General features: G+C 42.5%; 2 protein-coding genes across 3 annotated transcripts; one reads left to right on the top strand and one right to left on the bottom strand.

Annotated features, from left to right (window-relative positions):
• Positions 1-6,028: 6,028 nt before the first annotated feature.
• Positions 6,029-7,422, top strand: LOC115175669 (collagen alpha-1(XXVIII) chain-like). Its single transcript, XM_029735084.1, has 3 exons — positions 6,029-6,263; positions 6,581-6,807; positions 7,040-7,422. The coding sequence occupies exons 1-3, from the start codon at positions 6,245-6,247 to the stop codon at positions 7,244-7,246; spliced, it is 453 nt and encodes a 150-aa protein (XP_029590944.1). The 5' UTR covers positions 6,029-6,244; the 3' UTR covers positions 7,247-7,422.
• A 6,808-nt stretch (positions 7,423-14,230) lies between these two features.
• Positions 14,231-21,165, bottom strand: LOC115175667 (glycoprotein-N-acetylgalactosamine 3-beta-galactosyltransferase 1). Of its 2 annotated transcripts, none has more exons than XM_029735080.1 (4): positions 21,049-21,149; positions 20,557-20,749; positions 17,220-17,884; positions 14,231-15,123 (listed from the first exon to the last, which is right to left on the bottom strand). In XM_029735080.1, the coding sequence occupies exons 2-4, from the start codon at positions 20,723-20,725 to the stop codon at positions 14,947-14,949; spliced, it is 1,011 nt and encodes a 336-aa protein (XP_029590940.1). In that variant the 5' UTR covers positions 20,726-20,749; positions 21,049-21,149; the 3' UTR covers positions 14,231-14,946. The 2 variants fall into 2 exon arrangements, with proteins under 2 accessions (XP_029590940.1, XP_029590941.1); XM_029735081.1 differs by lacking the exon at positions 14,231-15,123 and adding an exon at positions 16,471-16,670 and having other exon boundaries at positions 21,049-21,165.
• Between the last annotated feature and the right edge of the window lie 453 nt (positions 21,166-21,618).

Consider the following 21,618-nt stretch of genomic DNA (forward strand, 5'->3'; position numbering starts at 1 on the left):
GACACGTATTAATGCCAAAATAACATGCAAAACAGAAAAGCTCCGCCCAAATTTTTTTGGGGGCCCCACCTGCCCTGAATGATGTGTCACCACTAGACATAACATAGTAAATCTAAATCCTGGACACTCAAATTAGTGTAACATGTTACATTTGGTATGAATACATGAGACAGAAAATGTCTTAAGGGAAAAACGAAAGGAACCCTAACCTTAACCGTTTAAACAAATTCATAACCTTAACCCTAACCCCTAAACTAGCTATTGTTAGCCAGCTAGCTAGCGTTAGTGTTGTTTTTACTATCAGTATTTGCCTTCTTACTATAATCCTCAGATTTCAAAAGACATAAGTATTGCTTCTATTACTTTACAAACTATTTGATTGACTATTGTGTGATATGAGGTTGTTTGATTAGGGATAAAGACAGATGAACAATATGCTTTATAACAATACCAGTAAGCTCTCCCACCCATGATTGTATTTCACATCTCTTTTAGTGTTGTTGATCCTATGAGAGGTATTTCTTAACTATTTGTTTATGACAATAGCAGTAAACTCCCATTACGCTCTTTTACAGTAGATTTGGCTCATAATATGAAATGTGGCTTTTGACAGCTGGTTCTGCATATCAGTGGAACAGGTTGTGTGTGTTTGCTGTATTTGCCTGGTTATTGTTGGTCTGTCATTCGAGGTTCATGATGTTGCGTATCTCACGTCTCTGTTCTTCTGCTTGGCAGTTTTGTAATGATGGGTCTACCAGGTCCTCCTGGCAGGGGTCTACCTGGGTCAAAGGTAAGTGGTATACACACAGGTGCATGCAAACAGCTGCACACACACACACACACACAGCAATCAAGAAACAGCCTGTATCCCCGTAGCCCCTGCCCCCTAGCCCCTACCACCTAGTCCCTACCCCTTATCACCTACCCCATATCCCCTACCCCGTACTCCCTACCCATGTTCCCCTGCCCCATTTCCCTGTATTCCCTACCCCTTTCCCCTACCATTTGCCCCTCCCCCCCTAATTCCTTCCCCTACCCCCTCGCTCTACCCATAGCCCCTACCCCCTATCTCCTACCCCTAGACCCTACTCCTAGCTTCTATCCCAATTCCGTACCCCTAGCTTCTACCCCCTAGCCCTTGCCCCTAGCAACTACCCCCTAGCCTTTACCCCTAGCTTCGACCACTAGCCCCTAGTCCCTACCCCCTAGCTTCTAGCCCCTACGTCCTAGCCCCTCCCCCCTTGCTCCTACCCCTATGCCCTAGCCCCTCCCCCCTTGCTCCTACCCCTAGGCCCTACGCCCAGCCCCTCTCCCCTTGCTCCTACCCCTAGCCCCTACGCCCTAGCCCCTCTCCCCTTGCTCCTAGCCCCTACGCCCTAGCCCCTCTCCCCTTTCTCCTACCCCTAGCCCCTACGCCCTAGCCCCTCCCCCCTTGCACCTACCCCCTAGCCTCTACCCCTAGCTTCTACCACTAGCCCCTAGTCCCTACCCCCTAGCTTCTAGCCCCTACGCCCTTGCTTCTACCGCTAGCCCCTACGCCCTAGCCCCTTACGCCCTAGCCCCTCCCCCCTTTCTCCTAGCCCCTACTCCCTAGCCCCTCCCCCTTGCTCCTAGCCCCTACACCCTAGCCCCTCCCCCCTTGCTCCTAGCCCAAGGGGGGGTGCAAAGTACAGCCCACGGGCCGTATTTATTATTCTAATTTTTATTTTTAAAGCCCTTTTTTCCCCCCAATTTCGTGGTATCCAATTGGTAGTTACAATCTTGTCCCATCGCTGCAACTCCCATACGGACTTGGGAGAGGCGAAGGTCGAGAGCCGCACAACCTTCCGAAACATGACTCAACCAAGCCACACTGCTTCTTGACACACAACGCCACTTAACCCGGAAGCCAGCCGCACCAATGTGTTGGAGGAAACACCGAACACCAGGCAACCGTGTCAGCGTTCATGCGCGCGGCCCGCCACAGGAGTCGCTAGAGCGCGATGGGACAAGAAAATCTCAGCCTGCCAAACCCTCTCCTCTCGGGAGGCCCAAATTGATTTTAACAAACAGTTGGTCCCCCATAAAATGCAGACCTCCATTGAATTGCAAAATCCCGATGTGGACCTCGAGCGAAAATGTTTGCCTGCCATTACCCCTAGCCCCTACTCCTGGCTCCTACCCCTAGCTCCTATCACCTAGCCCTTTCACCTAGCTCCTACCCCCTAGCCCCTACCCCTGGCATAGACCCTTCATCTCCTGTAGATCACTTATTGTCAACATCTCTTGTTTCTTTTCAATACCAGTGTCCTTTTTAAAAAGGTCAAATCTTTTTCTTTTTGAAAATTGTCATGTGGAACTGAACTAATGTTTGTGTGTTAAGCAGGGTTCTGTGGGCCAGCCAGGTCCACTTGGTCTGTCAGGTATCCCAGGAGCCCAAGGTAGGGGAACATTATCATACTGGACTGGCATGGTGGGGTGTGCGATAATGATCATCATTTTATTTTACCTTTATTTAACTAGGCAAGTTAGTTAAGAACAAATTCTTATTTACAATAACGGCCTAGGAACAGTGGGTTAACTGCCTTGTTCAGGGGCAGAACGACAGATTTTTACCTTGTCAGCTCGGGGATTTAATCTTGCAACCTTTCGGTTACGAGTCCAACGCTCTAACCACTAGGCTACCTGCTGCCACATAATGGTGATGATGGTGTGATATTTTTTTGATAATTATGTGTAACTGACAATATATCAACTGCAATTCTAGTTAAATGCCCATGTAATTATAGTATGTAGTTCATGGCCCCACAAACAAAATACTCTGCTATGTTCAAGTGGTGAGGTACAGGTAACTGCCAAAATAAAGGAAACACCAACATAAAGTGTCTTAATAGGGCGTTGGGCCACCATGAGCCACCAGAACAGCTTCAGTGTGCGTTGGTATAGATTCTACAAGAGTCTGGGACTCTACTGGAGGGGTGCCACACCATTCTTCCACAATAAATTCCGTAATTTGGTGTTTTCTTGAATGTGGTGGAAAAGACTGAGTCAGGCGCCGCTCCAGAATCTCCCATACGTGTTCAATTGGGTTGAGATCTGGTGATTGAGACACACACACACACACACACACACACCCTTTGATTCTTCTAGCCATTGTAGTGTTCAACTGGCCATTTTATACATGACCCTAAGCATGATGGGAGGTTTTAATTGCTTAATTAACTCAGGAACCACACCTGTGTGGAAGCACCTGTGTCAATATACTTTGTATCCCTCTTTTACTCAAGTGTTTCCTTTATAGAATCCGTCTCCGCACCACGTGCTCTCACCACTGGTGTCCCCCAGGGCTCAGTTCTAGGCCCTCTCCTATTCTCGCTATACACCAAGTCACTTGGCTCTGTCATATCCTCACATGGTCTCTCCTATCATTGCTATGCAGACGACACACAATTAATCTTCTCCTTTCCACCTTCTGATAACCAGGTGGCGAATCGCATCTCTGCATGTCTGGCAGACATATCAGTGTGGATGACGGATCACCACCTCAAGCTGAACCTCGGCAAGACGGAGCTGCTCTTCCTCCCGGGGAAGGACTGCCCGTTCCATGATCTCGCCATCACGGTTGACAACTCCATTGTGTCCTCCTCCCAGAGTGATAAGAGCCTTGGCGTGACCCTGGACAACACCCTGTCGTTCTCCGCTAACATCAAGGCAGTGACCCGATCCTGTAGGTTCATGCTCTACAACATTCGCAGAGTACGACCCTGCCTCACACAGGAAACGGCGCAGGTCCTAATCCAGGCACTTGTCATCTCCCGTCTGGATTACTGCAACTCGCTGTTGGCGGGGCTCCCTGCCTGTGCCATTAAACCCCTACAACTCATCCAGAACGCCGCAGCCCGTCTGGTGTTCAACTTTCCCAAGTTCTCTCATGTCACCCCGCTCCTCCGCACACTCCACTGGCTTCCAGTTGAAGCTCGCATCTGCTACAAGACCATGGTGCTTGCCTACGGAGCTGTGAGGGGAACGGCACCTCCGTACCTTCAGGCTCTGATCAGTCCCTACACCCACCTCTGGCCTGCTCGCCTCCCTACCTCTGCGGAAGCACAGTTCCCGCTCAGCCCAGTCAAAACTGTTCGCTGCTCTGGCACCCCAATGGTGGAACAAGCTCCCTCACGACGCCAGGACAGCGGAGTCAATCACCACCTTCCGGAGACACCTGAAACCCCACCTCTTTAAGGAATACCTGGGATAGGATTACCGGTAAGTAATCCTTCTAACCCTCCCCCCCTACCCTCCCCCCCAAAAAATATATAGATGTACTATTGTAAAGTGGTTGTTCCACTGGATATCATAAGGTGAATGCACCAATTTGTAAGTCGCTCTGGATAAGAGTGTCTGCTAAATGACGTAAATGTAAAATAACATACAGTTGAAGTCCGAAGTTTACATGCACTTATGTTGGAGTCATTAAAATGCGTTTTTCAACCACTCCACAAATTTCTTGTTAACAAACTATAGTTTTGGCAAGTCGGTTAGGACATCTACTTTGTGCATGACACAAGTCATTTTCCAACAATTGCTTACAGACAGATTATTTCACTTATAATTCACTGTATCACAATTCCAGTGGGTCAGAAGTTTACATACACTAAGTTGAATGTGCCTTTAAACAGCTTGGAAAATTCCAGAAAATTATGTCATGGCTTTAGAAGCTTCTGATAGGCTAATTGACATAATTTGAGTCAATTGAAGGTGTACCTGTGGATGTATTTCAAGGCCTACCTTCAAACTCAGTGCCTCTTTGCTTGACATCATGGGAAAATCAAAATAAATCAGCCGAAATCAGCCGAAAAATTGTAGACCTCCACAAGTCTGGTTCATCCTTGGGAGCAATTTCCAAACGCCTGAAGGTACCACGTTCATCTCTACAAACAATAGTATGCAAGTATAAACACCATGGGACCACGCAGCCGTCATACCTCTCAGGAAGGAGATGCGTTCTGTCTCCTAGAGATGAACATACTTTGGTGCAAAAAGTGCAAATCAATCCCACAACAACAGTGAAGGACCTTGTGAAGATGCTGGAGGAAACAGGTACAAAAGTATCTATATCCACAGTAAAACGAGTCCTATATCGACATAACCTGAAAAACCGCTCAGCAAGGAAGAAGCCACTGCTCCAAAACCACCATAAAAAGCCAGACTACGATTTGCAACTACGCAAAGATCATACTTTTTGGAGAAATGTTCTCTGGTCTGATGAAACAAAAATAGAACTGTTTGGCCATAATGACCATCATTATGTTTGGAGGAAAAAGGGGGAGGCTTGCAAGCCAAAGAACACCATCCCAACCGTGAAGCATGGGGGTGGCAGCATCATGTTGTGGGGGTGCTTTGCTGCAGGAGGGACTGGTGCACTTCACAAACTAGATGGCATCATGAGGAAGGAAAATGATGTGGATATATTGAAGCAACGACTCAAGACATCAGTCAGGAAGTTAAAGCTTGGTCACAAATGGGTCTTCCAAATGGACAATGACCCAAAGCATACTTCCAAAGTTGTGGCAAAATGGCTTAAGGACAACAAAGTCAAGGTATTGGAGTGGCCATCACAAAGCCTTGACCTCAATCCTATAGAAAATTTGTGGGCAGAACTGAAAAAGCGTGTGTGAGCAAGGAGGCCTACAAACCTGACTCAGTTACACCAGCTCTGTCAGGAGGAATGGGCCAAAATTCATCCAACTTATTGTGGGAAGCTTGTGGAAGGCTACCCGAAACGTTTGACCTTAGTTAAACAATTTAAAGGCAATGCTACCAAATACTAATTGAGTGTATGTGAACTTCTGACACACTGGGAAAGTGATGAAAGAAATAAAAGCTGAAATAAATCATTCTCTGTACTATTATTCTGAAATTTCACATTCTTAAAATAAAGTGGTGATGCTAACTGACCTAAGAGAGGGAATTTTTACTAGGATTAAATGTCAGGAATTGTGAAAAACTGAGTTTAAATGTATTTGGCTAAGGTGTATGTAAACTTCCGACTTCAACTGTATTTCATGGTTCATTTATATGTTGATTGCTAACCTGTGTCCAAACTTGCAGGGAAAATCTGGTGAGAAGGGGGAACCTGGCCTGACAGTGAGAAGAGCACAAAATGCTTACTGTTTCATAATAACACCTTTTGTTATGTCTCTCAACCATATTTTTCTATCTCAATAACGTTTTCTTCTTCCTCCCACATAGAGAGGAAGTCATCAAAATGATCAGGGACATTTGTGGTGAGTTAAAACAGCTCATTGACTATGAATGGATGTGTACAGAACATAAACACTATTGACTTACAGAGTTAGCTGACGTTTCTTCCTTCTAAGGAACTGTGCCAAGAGCTCCCTGGAAAACAGTGGCAATTGTTACTATTGCTGGACTATCCTTTGCTAAATAGATCAAAATTAATATATTAAATGTTCTTCTGTTTGCTCTTTGTGTTCTAGGCCAGGTTACTGTAAAACACTTTGTGACAACTGCTGATGTAAAAATGACTTTTTAAATACATTTGATTGATCGATAAAGACACTCTCTCTGTTTATGTTCTCAGGCTGTGCTCTGAAGTGCAGAGAGAGTCCTCTGGAGCTGGCGTTTGTGATTGACAGCTCAGAGAGCGTTGGACCGGAGAACTTTGAGGTGGTCAAGGACTTTGTGAACGCCCTGACTGACCTTATGTCTGTGTACTGTGAGGCCAGCAGGATCAGTGTGATCCTCTACAGTCATTTGGACATGGTGGTGGTCAATGTGAAGCAGCAGTCCAGCCAGAACGATGTTAAGGTCAGTAGTATTGAAGCAGATGAGTACCTGTTACAGACTGGGTTCAAATCCCGGGTTTCTTGCATGCCACCACTGTGTTAGCCCTCTGAGCTAATGTCTAGACATTCTTGAAGCAGACCTGTGTTCATTCTGCTGTATCCTTTTTCTGTCTGATGTTAATTACACTCATTCATTCATTCACTGGTATGTCTGTCTGTCAATCTATGTAATTTCTCTGACTGCGGTGAGGAAGATGCTATACCTGGGCGAGGGCACCTTTATGGGTAGTGCCATCTTGAGAGCCAACCAGCTGTTCCAGGCCTCGCGGCCCGGTGTTCATAAAGTCGCCGTGGTACTAACCGATGGGCAGGCAGACCGGCGTGATGCAGTGCAGCCTGAGGATGCCGCCGGCATTGAGATGTTTGTCATCGGAGTGGTAAATAAAAAAGGCCCGCTGTAAGCAGAATTCCAGGCTGAGATGATTGCTATCACCTCTGGCCCAGATGAGGAGCACGTGTACCTGATAGACGACTTCATGACGCTGCCCAGTATGTGGTTCCAGATCAAGTTCAAGACTCTAGATCAAGTTTATGACTAGATGCTAGACTGCCTAGTATATGGTTCTAGTTAAGTTTTATTTACACTGACACTCATAGCAGTCAATACAAAATGGAATCCATGCAAATAGCATAGGCCTATCTAAATACATTGATAAAATATCTATCAGAACTCAGGATAAGACCCAGATGCAGACAGCTAGAATCACAGATGTTTATTGACCCAAACAGGGGGCAGGCAAAAGACAGGTCTAGGGCAGGCAGAGGTTCGTAATCGAGTCAGAGTCAGGCAGGTACAGAACGGCAGGCAGGCTGGTCAGAACTAGTTAACAGAAACTTGAGAAAACAGGAAAACATTCTGGTAAGACCTGACAAACTGGAAACAGACAGAGAACACAGGTATACATTTACATTTAGGTCATTTAGCAGACGCTCTTATCCAGAGCGACTTACAGTAGTGAATGCATACATTTCATACATGGCTCCCCGTGGGAATCAAACCCACAACCCTGGCATTGCAAACACCATGCGTTGCAAACACCATGCTCTACCAACTGAGCTACAGGGAAGGCAATAAATGCACAGGGGATAATGGGGAAGATGGGCAAGACCTAGAGGGGGGTGGAGACAAGCACAAAGACAGGTGAACCCAATCAGAGTGTGGCAAGAACAGACAAGGGATCTATTCTAACAACACAAATGAAGAGCCCCTTAAGGGGTTTGTGATGGGGATGTCTTGATTTCTGTAGATCGGCATGGAACAGGGCCAAAACTGCTTTGACATTAACTCGATGTTAAAAACCTTTATATAACCCTTTGGTTTATGACGTCTGTGAGAGAGCAGCGATTATTTAAAATGTAAGTATTTGAGTTTAAACAGTGTGAAAATGCATTGCATGTAAAGCAGTCACCATAGTTGCAGTATTGTAAACTATTTAAACGTTAGATAATGTCTCATCACATCCCAACTATGCTCACTGCGTGGCCTGTTTAAAGTTACATTTGGGGAAAAGTTATATTTTGATACTCCCTGGATGACTATTTAATAATTTGATAGCTTGAAATGAGCTTGACGTTGATGACAGTCTTTGTTAAACTGTGTATCTTGGCACAGCCCTGGAGAGTATGCTGCTCTTAGTCTTATCTGTACATGGATTTCTTCACACATTTCCATACACCCACGATAAATGTTTTGTCTATGGTAGACTCAGATCTGCTTCCTTGTTCAGATTACGTCATAATGTTACAAAACCAGTTCTCACAACCAGTTCTCGCATGTAACAGACAGTGGTGCTTTGTTTAAAGAGAGTTGGGCCGTGTGCAAAGCCTGCACATTTCCCAATGTTGATGTCAGAGGGATGCACTGAGGACATGGGCTCCTATCTATCTATGGCTGCAACCCAATTCTCCCAAGGATGTGGAGTATGTTAGTGCATACTTTGGGATAAGGGTGGAGAATCGGGTCACAGTCTCTCTATCAGTTACAGTTTGACCAAAGCTCAGGCGAACGACAGCACTGCTACACTGATGCTCCAGAGAGGACCTGTATACTCTATTTCTCTATTGTGTTCTTTATGTAGTCTGTGAACCATCCCCTGTACTGTACAAATATTCAATCAGTTCATATTTTTTCTATTTTCACACACCCTTGTTTTTACTCATTGTGTTGCTTCAAATAATTGTCCATTAAAAGACACCTTAACTTCCAAACCAAAAACACTGAACTGAACAGATTCTCACAGGTCAGGAGTCTCATAACATAAAATGATCTGTTGTGTACTGAACTTTGTCAAAATTTCATCTTTAGCTAACAATCTCAATTTAATATTTTACTAGACCTCCATAAATCTGTAGAACACATTAAGTACATACTTCTATTTTCATTTTAACAAAATATCATGTTATAAAAAAATGAACACTCGACTGTAAAATATAATTTTTTTACATTGTATAACAAAAGCAAAGAAGGAAATGTGAAACTCTATCAACAGAATGAACTCAACTTAGTACAACTGTCTCACCCTGTCACAACAAAACTATGTTACTCTATTGTTCATGTTTGTTTACATAGACAACAAATACAATGTATAGCTTCAAAATATGTTTTAAACTACCATGTCAATGAATTTGATAGTGGTTCCATTTCCTCAGTCTCATTGCTCAGCTTACCAAAGAAAGTGGCAATGTCAGGCTGTTGTTTCGGCATTTAAACATGACACAGAAATAAGTTCTTTCTTCAGTGCAGTAGTCTGTCTGTGATATCTCTGTGTTAAGCAGAGACAGGTGTGGTGGTGTTACTCTCAATTTCAGCTGCTGCAGCATCAGGGTTGTACCTGTACTTGTATCCATAAGGCCGTAGATGATAGGTGAAGTATTCCAGCGTGTACATCTCTACAGGGTAGATGTAGTGAAATGATACGATGTGATCTGAACAATATTCTGGGCCCTGGGAGAAAGAAGAACGACAGTCTGATTAAGTATATTTATTAATAGTCATTTAGGTCAAGGGTTCTTCAACGTTTTCAGCCTGAGACCCAAATGAGAAAATCTGTGTTTTCCAGGGACCCAAGCATAGGAAAATATGCAACTATACATACATATCAGTACATTTCATTGCACTTACGCCTAAAACAAATGCAATATAGACAAAAACAAATAACAATGAAATTAAATATCCATATAAATATATATGAATGTTAATTTTCCCCCATTAAAAACACTCTTACATATCTGTCTAGGTTGGAACTGTTGCTGCTAAAATACAATAAATCATTTTCATTCTGAACTGGAATAAACGGATTGATCACATCACACAGATGAATAACAGAACACACACAGGCTTGTTGATAGTGCAACCCTAAGTAACAGTACAGATCAACAAAATGATCAGGCCTACTGTACATCTTACTGTAGAAATTATTGTTGAAAGTCTAGGTTGAAACTGTTGCTGTTAAAATACAATACATATGTTTTATTCTGAACTGGAATAAACTGATTGATCACATCACACAGATGTAGGCCAGAAAACACACAGCAGTCCTAATGAGCATGTCTATTCTGGGCTCTGTTTTTGACAGTACAACACTGAGGTCATGCTCAGCCTTCAAACTGTTTCTGTACTTGTTTTTTAAGTATGCCAGAGTTGAGAACCCTGACTCACATAGGTATGTGGTGCCAAACTGGACCAGAACATCTACTGCTTTCTCAGTCAGGCAGGAGACTGCTTCCTGCTGTAGATGAACAACCCAGAACTGTATTGAGTGTGTTTGCCTCAAAAAGCATCTTGCTTCAATCAGTTTATTCCAGTTAAGAATAACAATTATTATTGTATTTTAACAGCAACAGTTCTAACCTAGACTAGTTTTTTCAACAATCATTTCTACAGTAAGATGTACAGTAGGCCTGATCATTTTTCATCATCACCTGTGCTGTTACTGGGTTGCACTAGTAGCTAGCTTGCTTTGGCGAATGTTAGCTATTAGCTGTGTACAAGGCCAGGGGATTGTATGAAAGAGAAACTCACATCTACTACTATGAGAGTTAGTACTCCCTTATTTCTGCTTCTCATCACCTGTTATAAAATGACAACAATGCCTTGCTAGCTGACTTACTTTTCCACTGTCGAAGCACTGTTTCCTGAAGCAGTCTGTCCTGTTCTGAAAGAACTCACTGGGTTTACCATCATGCTGTGGATGTTTGGTCAGGACGTGTCGTTTTATTAATTTGTTCGTCATGAGAGACTCATTACTAAGCACTTCCTCACACAAAACACATTGTGGGCGCTCCTCGTTATAAGTTTGCATGAAAGAGAGAGAAACTCATCGCTGTATATGCGTTTCATGACAATTGAGCTCAGTCAGAACTTGTGGCTAGCATGAGTCCATTTGATAACAGCGGTGAGTGATGACGATTGGGAATGAAGAGTCAACACCGCATCTTTTTTTTTTAATTAACAACAAATCAATACAGGAAGTACATGTGGGAACACAAGTATATATAAATAATATACAATGGACAATTGGGCTAGGGGATACAATATCACATTACATAAGCACCTTAAAACCTCTTACATCTAGATGTTCCGCTAGCGAAACATTAGATTATGTCAGGAGAGTACCCAGCCAGAAATAATCACACACCCATTTTTCAAGCTAGCATATAATGTCACAAAAACCAAAACCACAGCTAAATGCAGCACTAACCTTTGATGATCTTCATCAGATGACACTCCTAGGACATTATGTTATACAATACATGCATGTTTTGTTCAATCAAGTTCATATTTATATCAAAAACCAGCTTTTTACATTAGCATGTGACGTTCAGAACTAGCATACCCACCGAAGACTTCCGGTGAATTTACTAAATTACTCACGATAAACGTTCACAAAAAAACATAACAATTATTTTAAGTATTATAGATACAGAACTCCTTTATGCAATCGCGGTGTCCAATTTTAAAATAGCTTTTCGGCAAAAGCACATTTTGCAATATTCTGAGTAGATAGCCCGGCCATCATGGCTAGCTATTTTGACACCCACCAAGTTTGGTACTCACCAAACTCAGATTTACTATAAGAAAAATTGGATTACCTTTGCTGTTCTTCGTCAGAATGCACTCCCAGGACTTCTACTTCATCCACAAATGTTGTTTTGGTTCAAAATAATCCATAGTTATGTTCAAATATCCTGTTTTGTTCTTGCGTTCAAGACACTATCCGAACAGTGACGCGCGGACGCGTATCGTGACAAAAGATTTCAAAATATTCCATTACCGTACTTCGAAGCATGTCAAACGCTGTTTAAAATCAATTTTAATGCGATTTTTCTCGTAAAATAGCGATAATATTCCGACCGGGAAACCCTGTTTTCGTTCAAAGACTCAAAGTTGAAAATGGCGTCGTCTCGTGCACGCGCGCCCCCGTCTCATTGTTCTCAGATCGACCACTTACCAAATGCGCTACTGTTTTTCAGCCTGGGACAGCAGAGTCATCATTCAACGTTCTGGCGCCTTCTGAGAGCCTATGGGAGCCTTAGAAAGTGTCACGTTACAGCAGAGATCCTCTGTTTTCAATAAAGAGAGTGTAGAAGGCCAAGAAATGGTCAGAGAGGGCACTTCCTGTACAGAATCTTCTCAGGTTTTGGCCTGCCATATGAGTTCTGTTATACTCACAGACACCATTCAAACAGTTTTAGAAACTTTGGGGTGTTTTCTATCCAAATCAAACAATTATATGCATATTCTAGTTTCTGGGCAGTAGTAATAACCAGATTAAATCGGGTACGTTTTTTATCCGGATGTGAAAATACTGCCCCCTACCCTAGAGAGGTTTTAAGACTAGATGCTAGACTGCCTAGTATATGGTTCTAGTTAAGTTTTATTTACACTGACACTCATAGCAATCAATACAAAATGGAATCCATGCAAATAGCATAGGCCTATCTAAATACATTGATAAAATATCTATCAGAACTCAGGATAAGACCCAGATGCAGACAGCTAGAATCACAGATGTTTATTGACCCAAACAGGGGGCAGGCAAAACACAGGTCTAGGGCAGGCAGAGGTTCGTAATCGAGTCAGAGTCAGGCAGGTACAGAACGGCAGGCAGGCTGGTCAGAACTAGTTAACAGAAACTTGAGAAAACAGGAAGACGGGAAAACATTCTGGTAAGACCTGACGAACTGGAAACAGACAGAGAACACAGGTATACATTTACATTTAGGTCATTTAGCAGACGCTCTTATCCAGAGCGACTTACAGTAGTGAATGCATACATTTCATACATGGCTCCCCGTGGGAATCGAACCCACAACCCTGGCATTGCAAACACCATGCGTTGCAAACACCATGCTCTACCAACTGAGCTACAGGGAAGGCAATAAATGCACAGGGGATAATGGGGCAGATGGGCAAGACCTAGAGGGGGGTGGAGACAAGCACAAAGACAGGTGAACCCAATCAGAGTGTGGCAAGAACAGACAAGGGATCTATTCTAACAACACAAATGAAGAGCCCCTTAAGGGGTTTGTGATGGGGATGTCTTGATTTCTGTAGATCGGCATGGAACAGGGCCAAAACTGCTTTGACATTAACTCGATGATGTTAAAAACCTTTATATAACCCTTTGGTTTATGACGTCTGTGAGAGAGCAGCGATTATTTAAAATGTAAGTATTTGAGTTTAAACAGTGTGAAAATGCATTGCATGTAAAGCAGTCACCATAGTTGCAGTATTGTAAACTATTTAAACGTTAGATAATGTCTCATCACATCCCAACTATGCTCACAGCGTGGCCTGTTTAAAGTTACATTTGGGGAAAAGTTATATTTTGATACTCCCTGGATGACTATTTAATAATTTGATAGCTTGAAATGAGCTTGACGTTGATGACAGTCTTTGTTAAACTGTGTATCTTGGCACAGCCCTGGAGAGTATGCTGCTCTTAGTCTTGTCTGTACATGGATTTCTTCACACATTTCCATACACCCACGATAAATGTTTTGTCTATGGTAGACTCAGATCTGCTTCCTTGTTCAGATTACGTCATAATGTTACAAAACCAGTTCTCACAACCAGTTCTCGCATGTAACAGACAGTGGTGCTTTGTTTAAAGAGAGTTGGGCCGTGTGCAAAGCCTGCACATTTCCCAATGTTGATGTCAGAGGGATGCACTGAGGACATGGGCTCCTATCTATCTATGGCTGCATCCCAATTCTCCCAAGGATGTGGAGTATGTTAGTGCATACTTTGGGATAAGGGTGGAGAATCGGGTCACAGTCTCTCTATCAGTTACAGTTTGACCAAAGCTCAGGCGAACGACAGCACTGCTACACTGATGCTCCAGAGAGGACCTGTATACTCTATTTCTCTATTGTGTTCTTTATGTAGTCTGTGAACCATCCCCTGTACTGTACAAATATTCAATCAGTTCATATTTTTTCTATTTTCACACACCCTTGTTTTTACTCATTGTGTTGCTTCAAATAATTGTCCATTAAAAGACACCTTAACTTCCAAACCAAAAACACTGAACTGAACAGATTCTCACAGGTCAGGAGTCTCATAACATAAAATGATCTGTTGTGTACTGAACTTTGTCAAAATTTCATCTTTAGCTAACAATCTCAATTTAATATTTTACTAGACCTCCATAAATCTGTAGAACACATTAAGTACATACTTCTATTTTCATTTTAACAAAATATCATGTTAACCTTTGTTTAACTGTAAGTTGTAAAAAAATGAACACTCGACTGTAAAATAGAATTTTTTTACATTGTATAACAAAAGCAAAGAAGGAAATGTGAAACTCTATCAACAGAATGAACTCAACTTAGTACAACTGTCTCACCCTGTCACAACAAAACTATGTTACTCTATTGTTCATGTTTGTTTACATAGACAACAAATACAATGTATAGCTTCAAAATATGTTTTAAACTACCATGTCAATGAATTTGATAGTGGTTCCATTTCCTCAGTCTCATTGCTCAGCTTACCAAAGAAAGTGGCAATGTCAGGCTGTTGTTTCGGCATTTAAACATGACACAGAAATAAGTTCTTTCTTCAGTGCAGTAGTCTGTCTGTGATATCTCCGTGTTAAGCAGAGACAGGTGTGGTGGTGTTACTCTCAATTTCAGCTGCTGCAGCATCAGGGTTGTACCTGTACTTGTATCCATAGGGCCGTAGATGATAGGTGAAGTATTCCAGCGTGTACATCTCTACAGGGTAGATGTAGTGAAATGATACGATGTGATCTGAACAACATTCTGGGCCCTGGGAGAAAGAAGAATGACAGTCTGATTAAGTATATTAATAGTCATTTAGGTCAAGGGTTCTTCAACGTTTTCAGCCTGAGACCCAAATGAGAAATTCTGTGTTTTCCTGGGACCCAAGCATAGGAAAATATGCAACTATACATACATATCAGTACATTTCATTGCACTTACGCCTAAAACAAATGCAATATAGACAAAAACAAATAACAATGAAATTAAATATCCATATAAATATATATGAATGTTAATTTTCCCCCATTAAAAACACTCTTACATATCTGTCTAGGTTGGAACTGTTGCTGTTAAAATACAATAAATAATTTTCATTCTGAACTGGAATCAACGGATTGATCACATCACACAGATGAATAACAGAACACACACAGGCTTTTTGATAGTGCAACCCTAAGTAACAGTACAGATCAAAAAAATGATCAGGCCTACTGTACATCTTACTGTAGAAATGATTGTTGAAAGTCTAGGTTGGAACTGTTGCTGTTAAAATACAATACATATGTTTTATTCTGAACTGGAATAAACTGATTGATCACATCACACAGATATAGGCCAGAAAACACACAGCAGTCCTAATGAGCATGTCTATTCTGGGCTCTGTTTTTGACAGTACAACACTGAGGTCATGCTCAGCCTTCAAACTGTTTCTGTACTTGTTTTTTAAGTATGCCAGAGTTGAGAACCCTGACTCACATAGGTATGTGGTGCCAAACTGGACCAGAACATCTACTGCTTTCTCAGTCAGGCAGGAGACCGCTTCCTGCTGTAGATGAACAACCCAGAACTGTATTGAGTGTGTTTGCCTCAAAAAGCATCTTGCTTCAATCAGTTTATTCCAGTTAAGAATAACAATTATTATTGTATTTTAACAGCAACAGTTCCAACCTAGACTAGTTTTTTCAACAATCATTTCTACAGTAAGATGTACAGTAGGCCTGATCATTTTTCATCATCATCTGTGCTGTTACTGGGTTGCACTAGTAGCTAGCTTGCTTTGGCGAATGTTAGCTATTAGCTGTGTACAAGGCCAGGGGATTGTATGAAAGAGAAACTCACATCTACTACTATGAGAGTTAGTACTCCCTTATTTCTGCTTCTCATCACCTGTTATAAAATGACAACAATGCCTTGCTAGCTGACTTACTTTTCCACTGTCGAAGCACTGTTTCCTGAAGCAGTCTGTCCTGTTCTGAAAGAACTCACTGGGTTTACCATCATGCTGTGGATGTTTGGTCAGGACGTGTCGTTTTATTAATTTGTTCGTCATGAGAGACTCATTACTAAGCACTTCCTCACACAAAACACATTGTGGGCGCTCCTCGTTATAAGTTTGTATGAAAGAGAGAGAAACTCATCGCTGTATATGCGTTTCATGACAATTGAGCTCAGTCAGAACTTGTGGCTAGCATGAGTCCATTTGATAACAGCGGTGAGTGATTGGGAATGAAGAGTCAATGGCTAACAGCGCATCATCTGCTGCCTGAACAACAGCGCTGCATCGGGTGGGTCGCGGAGTGATCTTCAAGAAAACTGCAGAAAAAAGATCCGTTAAACCGCGAAGCACACGGGCATCTCCCTCTCAAACTCGCGCAGCTGCCAAACTGAGCAGAGAAGCAGATGCACTTGGCCAAATCAATAATTATACATTTACACTGACACGTCGCGACCCATACTTTAAGAAAGGCTTATTTAGGTAGTATACCAACTGCTGTATTAAGCCTGTATAAAACATTATACAAGTGTTTATATAAGGCCCTGTACATCATGCTGCCTCACGCTACAGTAACAAGATATAGGCTTTTGTCTTAAGAGCCTTTCCGGCTCGCACAAGCTTTGCTACTTACTTATAATAAGTACAATGCCATGAGTAAATCCATGAGTAAATATTTACTGTAGCTACTCAATCATAAAACACTTTGAATGCCAAACCCAAAGCATCTATGACACCTCTCAATATACATTACACATGATTGAGGGAGTATCACACCCGCACACAGCTGAAAATATAATTGAATAGAATGGTATGTATGATTATACTTGATGTAAGTGTCCACTTCATTAGGGTTAGGCTATGCTTACCTCTCTTGGTTTGTAGTGGTCGTATAAGAGATACCAGGGCCGTTTTCTGGGTGGCACTTTGATCAAGTACATGTGTGGTGGGTAGGGATGAAACGTCTGCCTTCCCTTCACATCTCTGGAGTCCCCCGGCTCCACACCCATAGTCTCCATGCACTTCCCTAGAGCCATGTCTTCTATGATGGAGAAGTGGGAACATTTCCCCGTGTCGAATCCCTTGATGAACCTTCTGACGGCTTCTTTACTGAGGACATAGCCGGCTCCACCACTCATGTAACCCTGCTGGACGAACGGGTGGAACCTTCGCCCAAAGTATACAGGCTTCTCCGGGTCCTGTTTAGACAATGTGTGTCGGAGGTTCTCGATGACCACGAACGTGTCATCGTCGGCTTTGAGGACCCAGTCGTAGTCGTTGCGGTGGTGTTGGTAGATGTACTGGAAGGCTCTGATGGTCTTCCAGTAGAGCTGGTCTCGTCCCTCAGTTACGTTGAGCCCCACCGTGGGGAATTCGGTCTCCACTGAGCTCATGTAGAGGATTTTATTGCATCGTTTGGCCCAGGTGGCCCGGATGTGTTTGGTTCTGGACTCCAGGTTCTTAGGCCCAGTCATGATCCAACATAGTAGTCGTACATTTTGGGACAGGTTAGCTGCCACACTCCTGTCCTCATCTGAAAGAGATCATTTAAAAATAATTAATAAAAAGTGTGGTCAATTAGCACATGGTGTCCCAAACTCGGTCCTGGGCCTTGCACAATTTCAACACCATCATTAAGTTTGCCGACGACACGACGGTGGTAGGCCGGATCACCGATGACGATGAGTCAGCCTACAGAGAAGAGGTCAGAGCCCTAGCATTGTGGTGCCAGGACAACAACCTCTCCCTCAACATCAGCAAGACAAAGGAGCTGATCGTGGACTACAGGAAACAGAGGACCAAGCACGCACCCATCCACATAGACAGGGCTGTAGTGGAGCAGGTTGAGAGCTTCAAGTTCCTCTGTGTCCACATCACTAAGGAATTATCATGGTTCACACACACACCAACACATTCATGAAGAGGGCATGACAACACCTCTTCCCCCTCAGGAGGCTAAAAATATTTAGCATTGGCCCTCAGATCCTCTAAAGGGTATACAGCTGCACCATTGAGAGCATCTTGACGGGCTGCATCACGGCTTGGTATGGCAACTGCTTGGCATCTGACCCCAAGGCACTACAGAGGGTAGTGTGTACAGCCCATTACATCACTGGGGCCGAGCTCCCTGCCATCCAGGACCTCTGTACCAGGCGGTGTCAGAGGAAGGCCCTAAAAAGTCTGAACTGTTCACTCTGCTACTGCATGGAAAGCTGTACCAATGCACCAAGTCTGTAAGCAACAGGACCCTGAACAGCTTCTACCCCCGTAAGACTGCTAAATAGTTAGTCCGGGTAGCTATTGGTTAACTATATGCATTGACCCATTTTGCAACTCTTTTGACTCATCACATACACTGCTGTTGTCATGAACACAATGGGAGACAGAGAGCTGGTTTCATGCGCAGGGCGCAGCAGGTGTTTATTTGTAAACAACCACAGGATGAGGCAGGTAGCTGGGTCCAGGGGAAGGTACAAGGTCATATACAGGGGGTCCAAAAAGGCAACAGTACAGGCATGGAAAAGGCTAGTAAAGTCATCTGGGAGATCAGGCAATAGGTTGATAACAGGAAATCCGATAGGCTTAGGTACAGGCAGGGAATAGGCAAAACGCATTTTTAGTGAGGCAGGCCAAAACTATCATACATGGGAGGATTAAATTACAGTAAAACCAGCACTCCAAGTAGAAGTGTGACACAAAACAATCAATACCTCACAATGATGGGGTGCAAAGAACTGAACTAAAGAGTGTGTGATAATGACATACAGGTGTGTGAACAGGTAATTGGGATCTGGAGAGTGAGCTGCGTTCAGGGGATCTATGTGTGTTGAGAGCGTGAGCTGGAAAGTGCGCTGCGTTCAGGGGATCTACATGTTTGAGCGTGTGAGTTGGAAGCAAACGTTACAGCTGTTACTGTTTATTATCTATCTTGTTGACTAGTCACTTTATCCTTACCTATATGTACATTCTGTACAATGACAATCTAGATGATTCTGTGCTTTCAACTTTGTGGCAACAGTTTGCGAAAGGCCCTTTTTCTGTTTCCGCATGACATTGCCCCTGTGAACAAAGCGAGGTCCATACAGAAATGTTTGTTGAGATCGGTGTGGAAGAACTTGACTGGCCTGCACAGAGCCCTGACCTCAACTCCATCTAAAACCTACGGGATAAATTGGAACGCTGACTGTGAACCAGACCTAATCGCCCAACATCAGTGCCCGACTTCAATAATGCTCTTGTGGCTTAATGGAAGCAAGTCTTCACAGCAACATTCCAACATTGCGCCGTTTCCTTCCTCTCTGGCAACTGAGTTAGGAAGGACGCTTGTATCTTTGTAGTGACTGGGTGTATTGATACACCATCCAAAGTGTAATTAATAACTTCTCGATGCTCAAAGGGATATTCAATGTCCGATTTTAGTTTTTACCCATCTACCAATAGCTGGGTTTTTCTTCTTTGCTAGGCATTGGAAAACCTCCCTGGCCTTTGTGGTTGAATCTATGTTTGAACTTCACAGCTCGACTGAGGTACCAAAAATCATGTTAAGCACTTATTGCACACAGAGTGAATCCATGAATTTATTATGTGACTTCTTAAACACATTTCAACTTTTCATTTTTTATACATTTGTAAAAATGTATAAAAACATAATTCCACTTTGACATTATGGGGTATTGTGTGTAAGGCAGTGACACAAAATCTCAATTTAATCCATTTTAAATCAGGCTGTAGCACAACAAAATGTGGAAAAAGTCAAGGGGTGTGAATACTTTCTGAAGGCACTGTATTTGAATCAGCTGTGTAGTGCTAGAGCACCCACGTTTTTCTGTTGGGGGGCCAGGACCGAGTTTGGGAAACTCTGATTTAGCAGATGCTATTATCCAAAGTATTTGGTTGTGTCATTGAAACAACTGCATGTGGCCTATGCAGGAATCAAACCCCTAACAGTAGTGTTCCCAGCACTGTGCTCTAATCCACTGGCCTCTTGGAACCAGAATTCTTTCAGTAATCACAGATGTTAGAAGATTCTCTCTCACACACACACAAAAAAAGCTTTCTACTTAGACCTTACACCATAATAGGAAGTGGAGAAAACCTCAACGCATTTGTTTATATTCGTTTTTGATGAATAACATTTTGTTACAATATTGGGATTAAGAAAGCCACAAATAAAATGCAGTGAATGGATATTCAGAAGTCAATTACCTGAGTGTATGTGTCTTGGAATCCTTTTGTCATAATGAACTCCACTGGAGTAACCCAGTGAGAAAACAGCTGGTTTTGCAGTGCTGGTGTCCAAGTAAACAAAGTATTGAATAGACAGAAATCCTATACACAGCCCAGACACAAAGGGTACAGATGAAAGAGTGATCATAATTCCCCTCTTTAAGACCAAACCCTGTGAGTGATACAAAAAAATAAGTGAGTTAGGGCAGGTGAACAAACACAGTTGTTACTTCCAACCTGTCAAAAATAATTTGCAAATATGCTATATACAGTATACAACTGACGTTGACTGTGCTATCATGTTGAAGATCAGTTTACAAGGGGGATGTATTTAAAATAAAGGATTGTAATAATGACTCTCAATCAAAGTCATTGTTACTTTTAAAGTTACAATAACACATATAGCAACATTTTGATATTAAAATATTTTGATATTATCGTTGGTAATATTTTATGAAAAAATGGGCTTACCAGTTCACACAAAAATGTAAAAAAATATATTCTTCTCTGATTGTGGATAACGCCGGAGTAGAAACATGGAGTGACAAGAATAAGAACACATAGTGGTGGGAGTGAGTTTTATAGTCCGGTTAATTCCTCCCACCCGCATGCATGGAATGTTACCAAGCAGTTCTTGATTTTGCCTTGTCTGATACATCTGATGATGAGACTGAAAGTATGTATGTAGACTAGTAGGCTATAATTAACACATTTTCAGTCAGTGCATGATCATATCCACGGATCGAAATGGTATCCGTATTTGTTGTTTAAATTCGGATATTGAACGAACGGTACACGGATCGTGCTTTCATCCATTTACCTGCAATCACAAGAATGTTCTAGGAAACAAACATCGATTTAGTCAGTGTCGCCTTTATTTTTTTCTCTTTATTTTGGGAGAGGGAGCTCAAATAAAAATCTCCTGTTTTTATAAATAACAACTTTGTAACAGTTCTATAACATTTTCATAACCACTCTTTATAATACTTGTGTGTAAGGTTACGATGGACATTGAGATTCCCCTGACTGATTTGGTGTTTG

This window comes from Salmo trutta, chromosome 36, assembly GCF_901001165.1.
Source record: "Salmo trutta chromosome 36, fSalTru1.1, whole genome shotgun sequence".
In the NCBI taxonomy this organism is placed as follows: Eukaryota; Metazoa; Chordata; class Actinopteri; order Salmoniformes; family Salmonidae; genus Salmo; species Salmo trutta.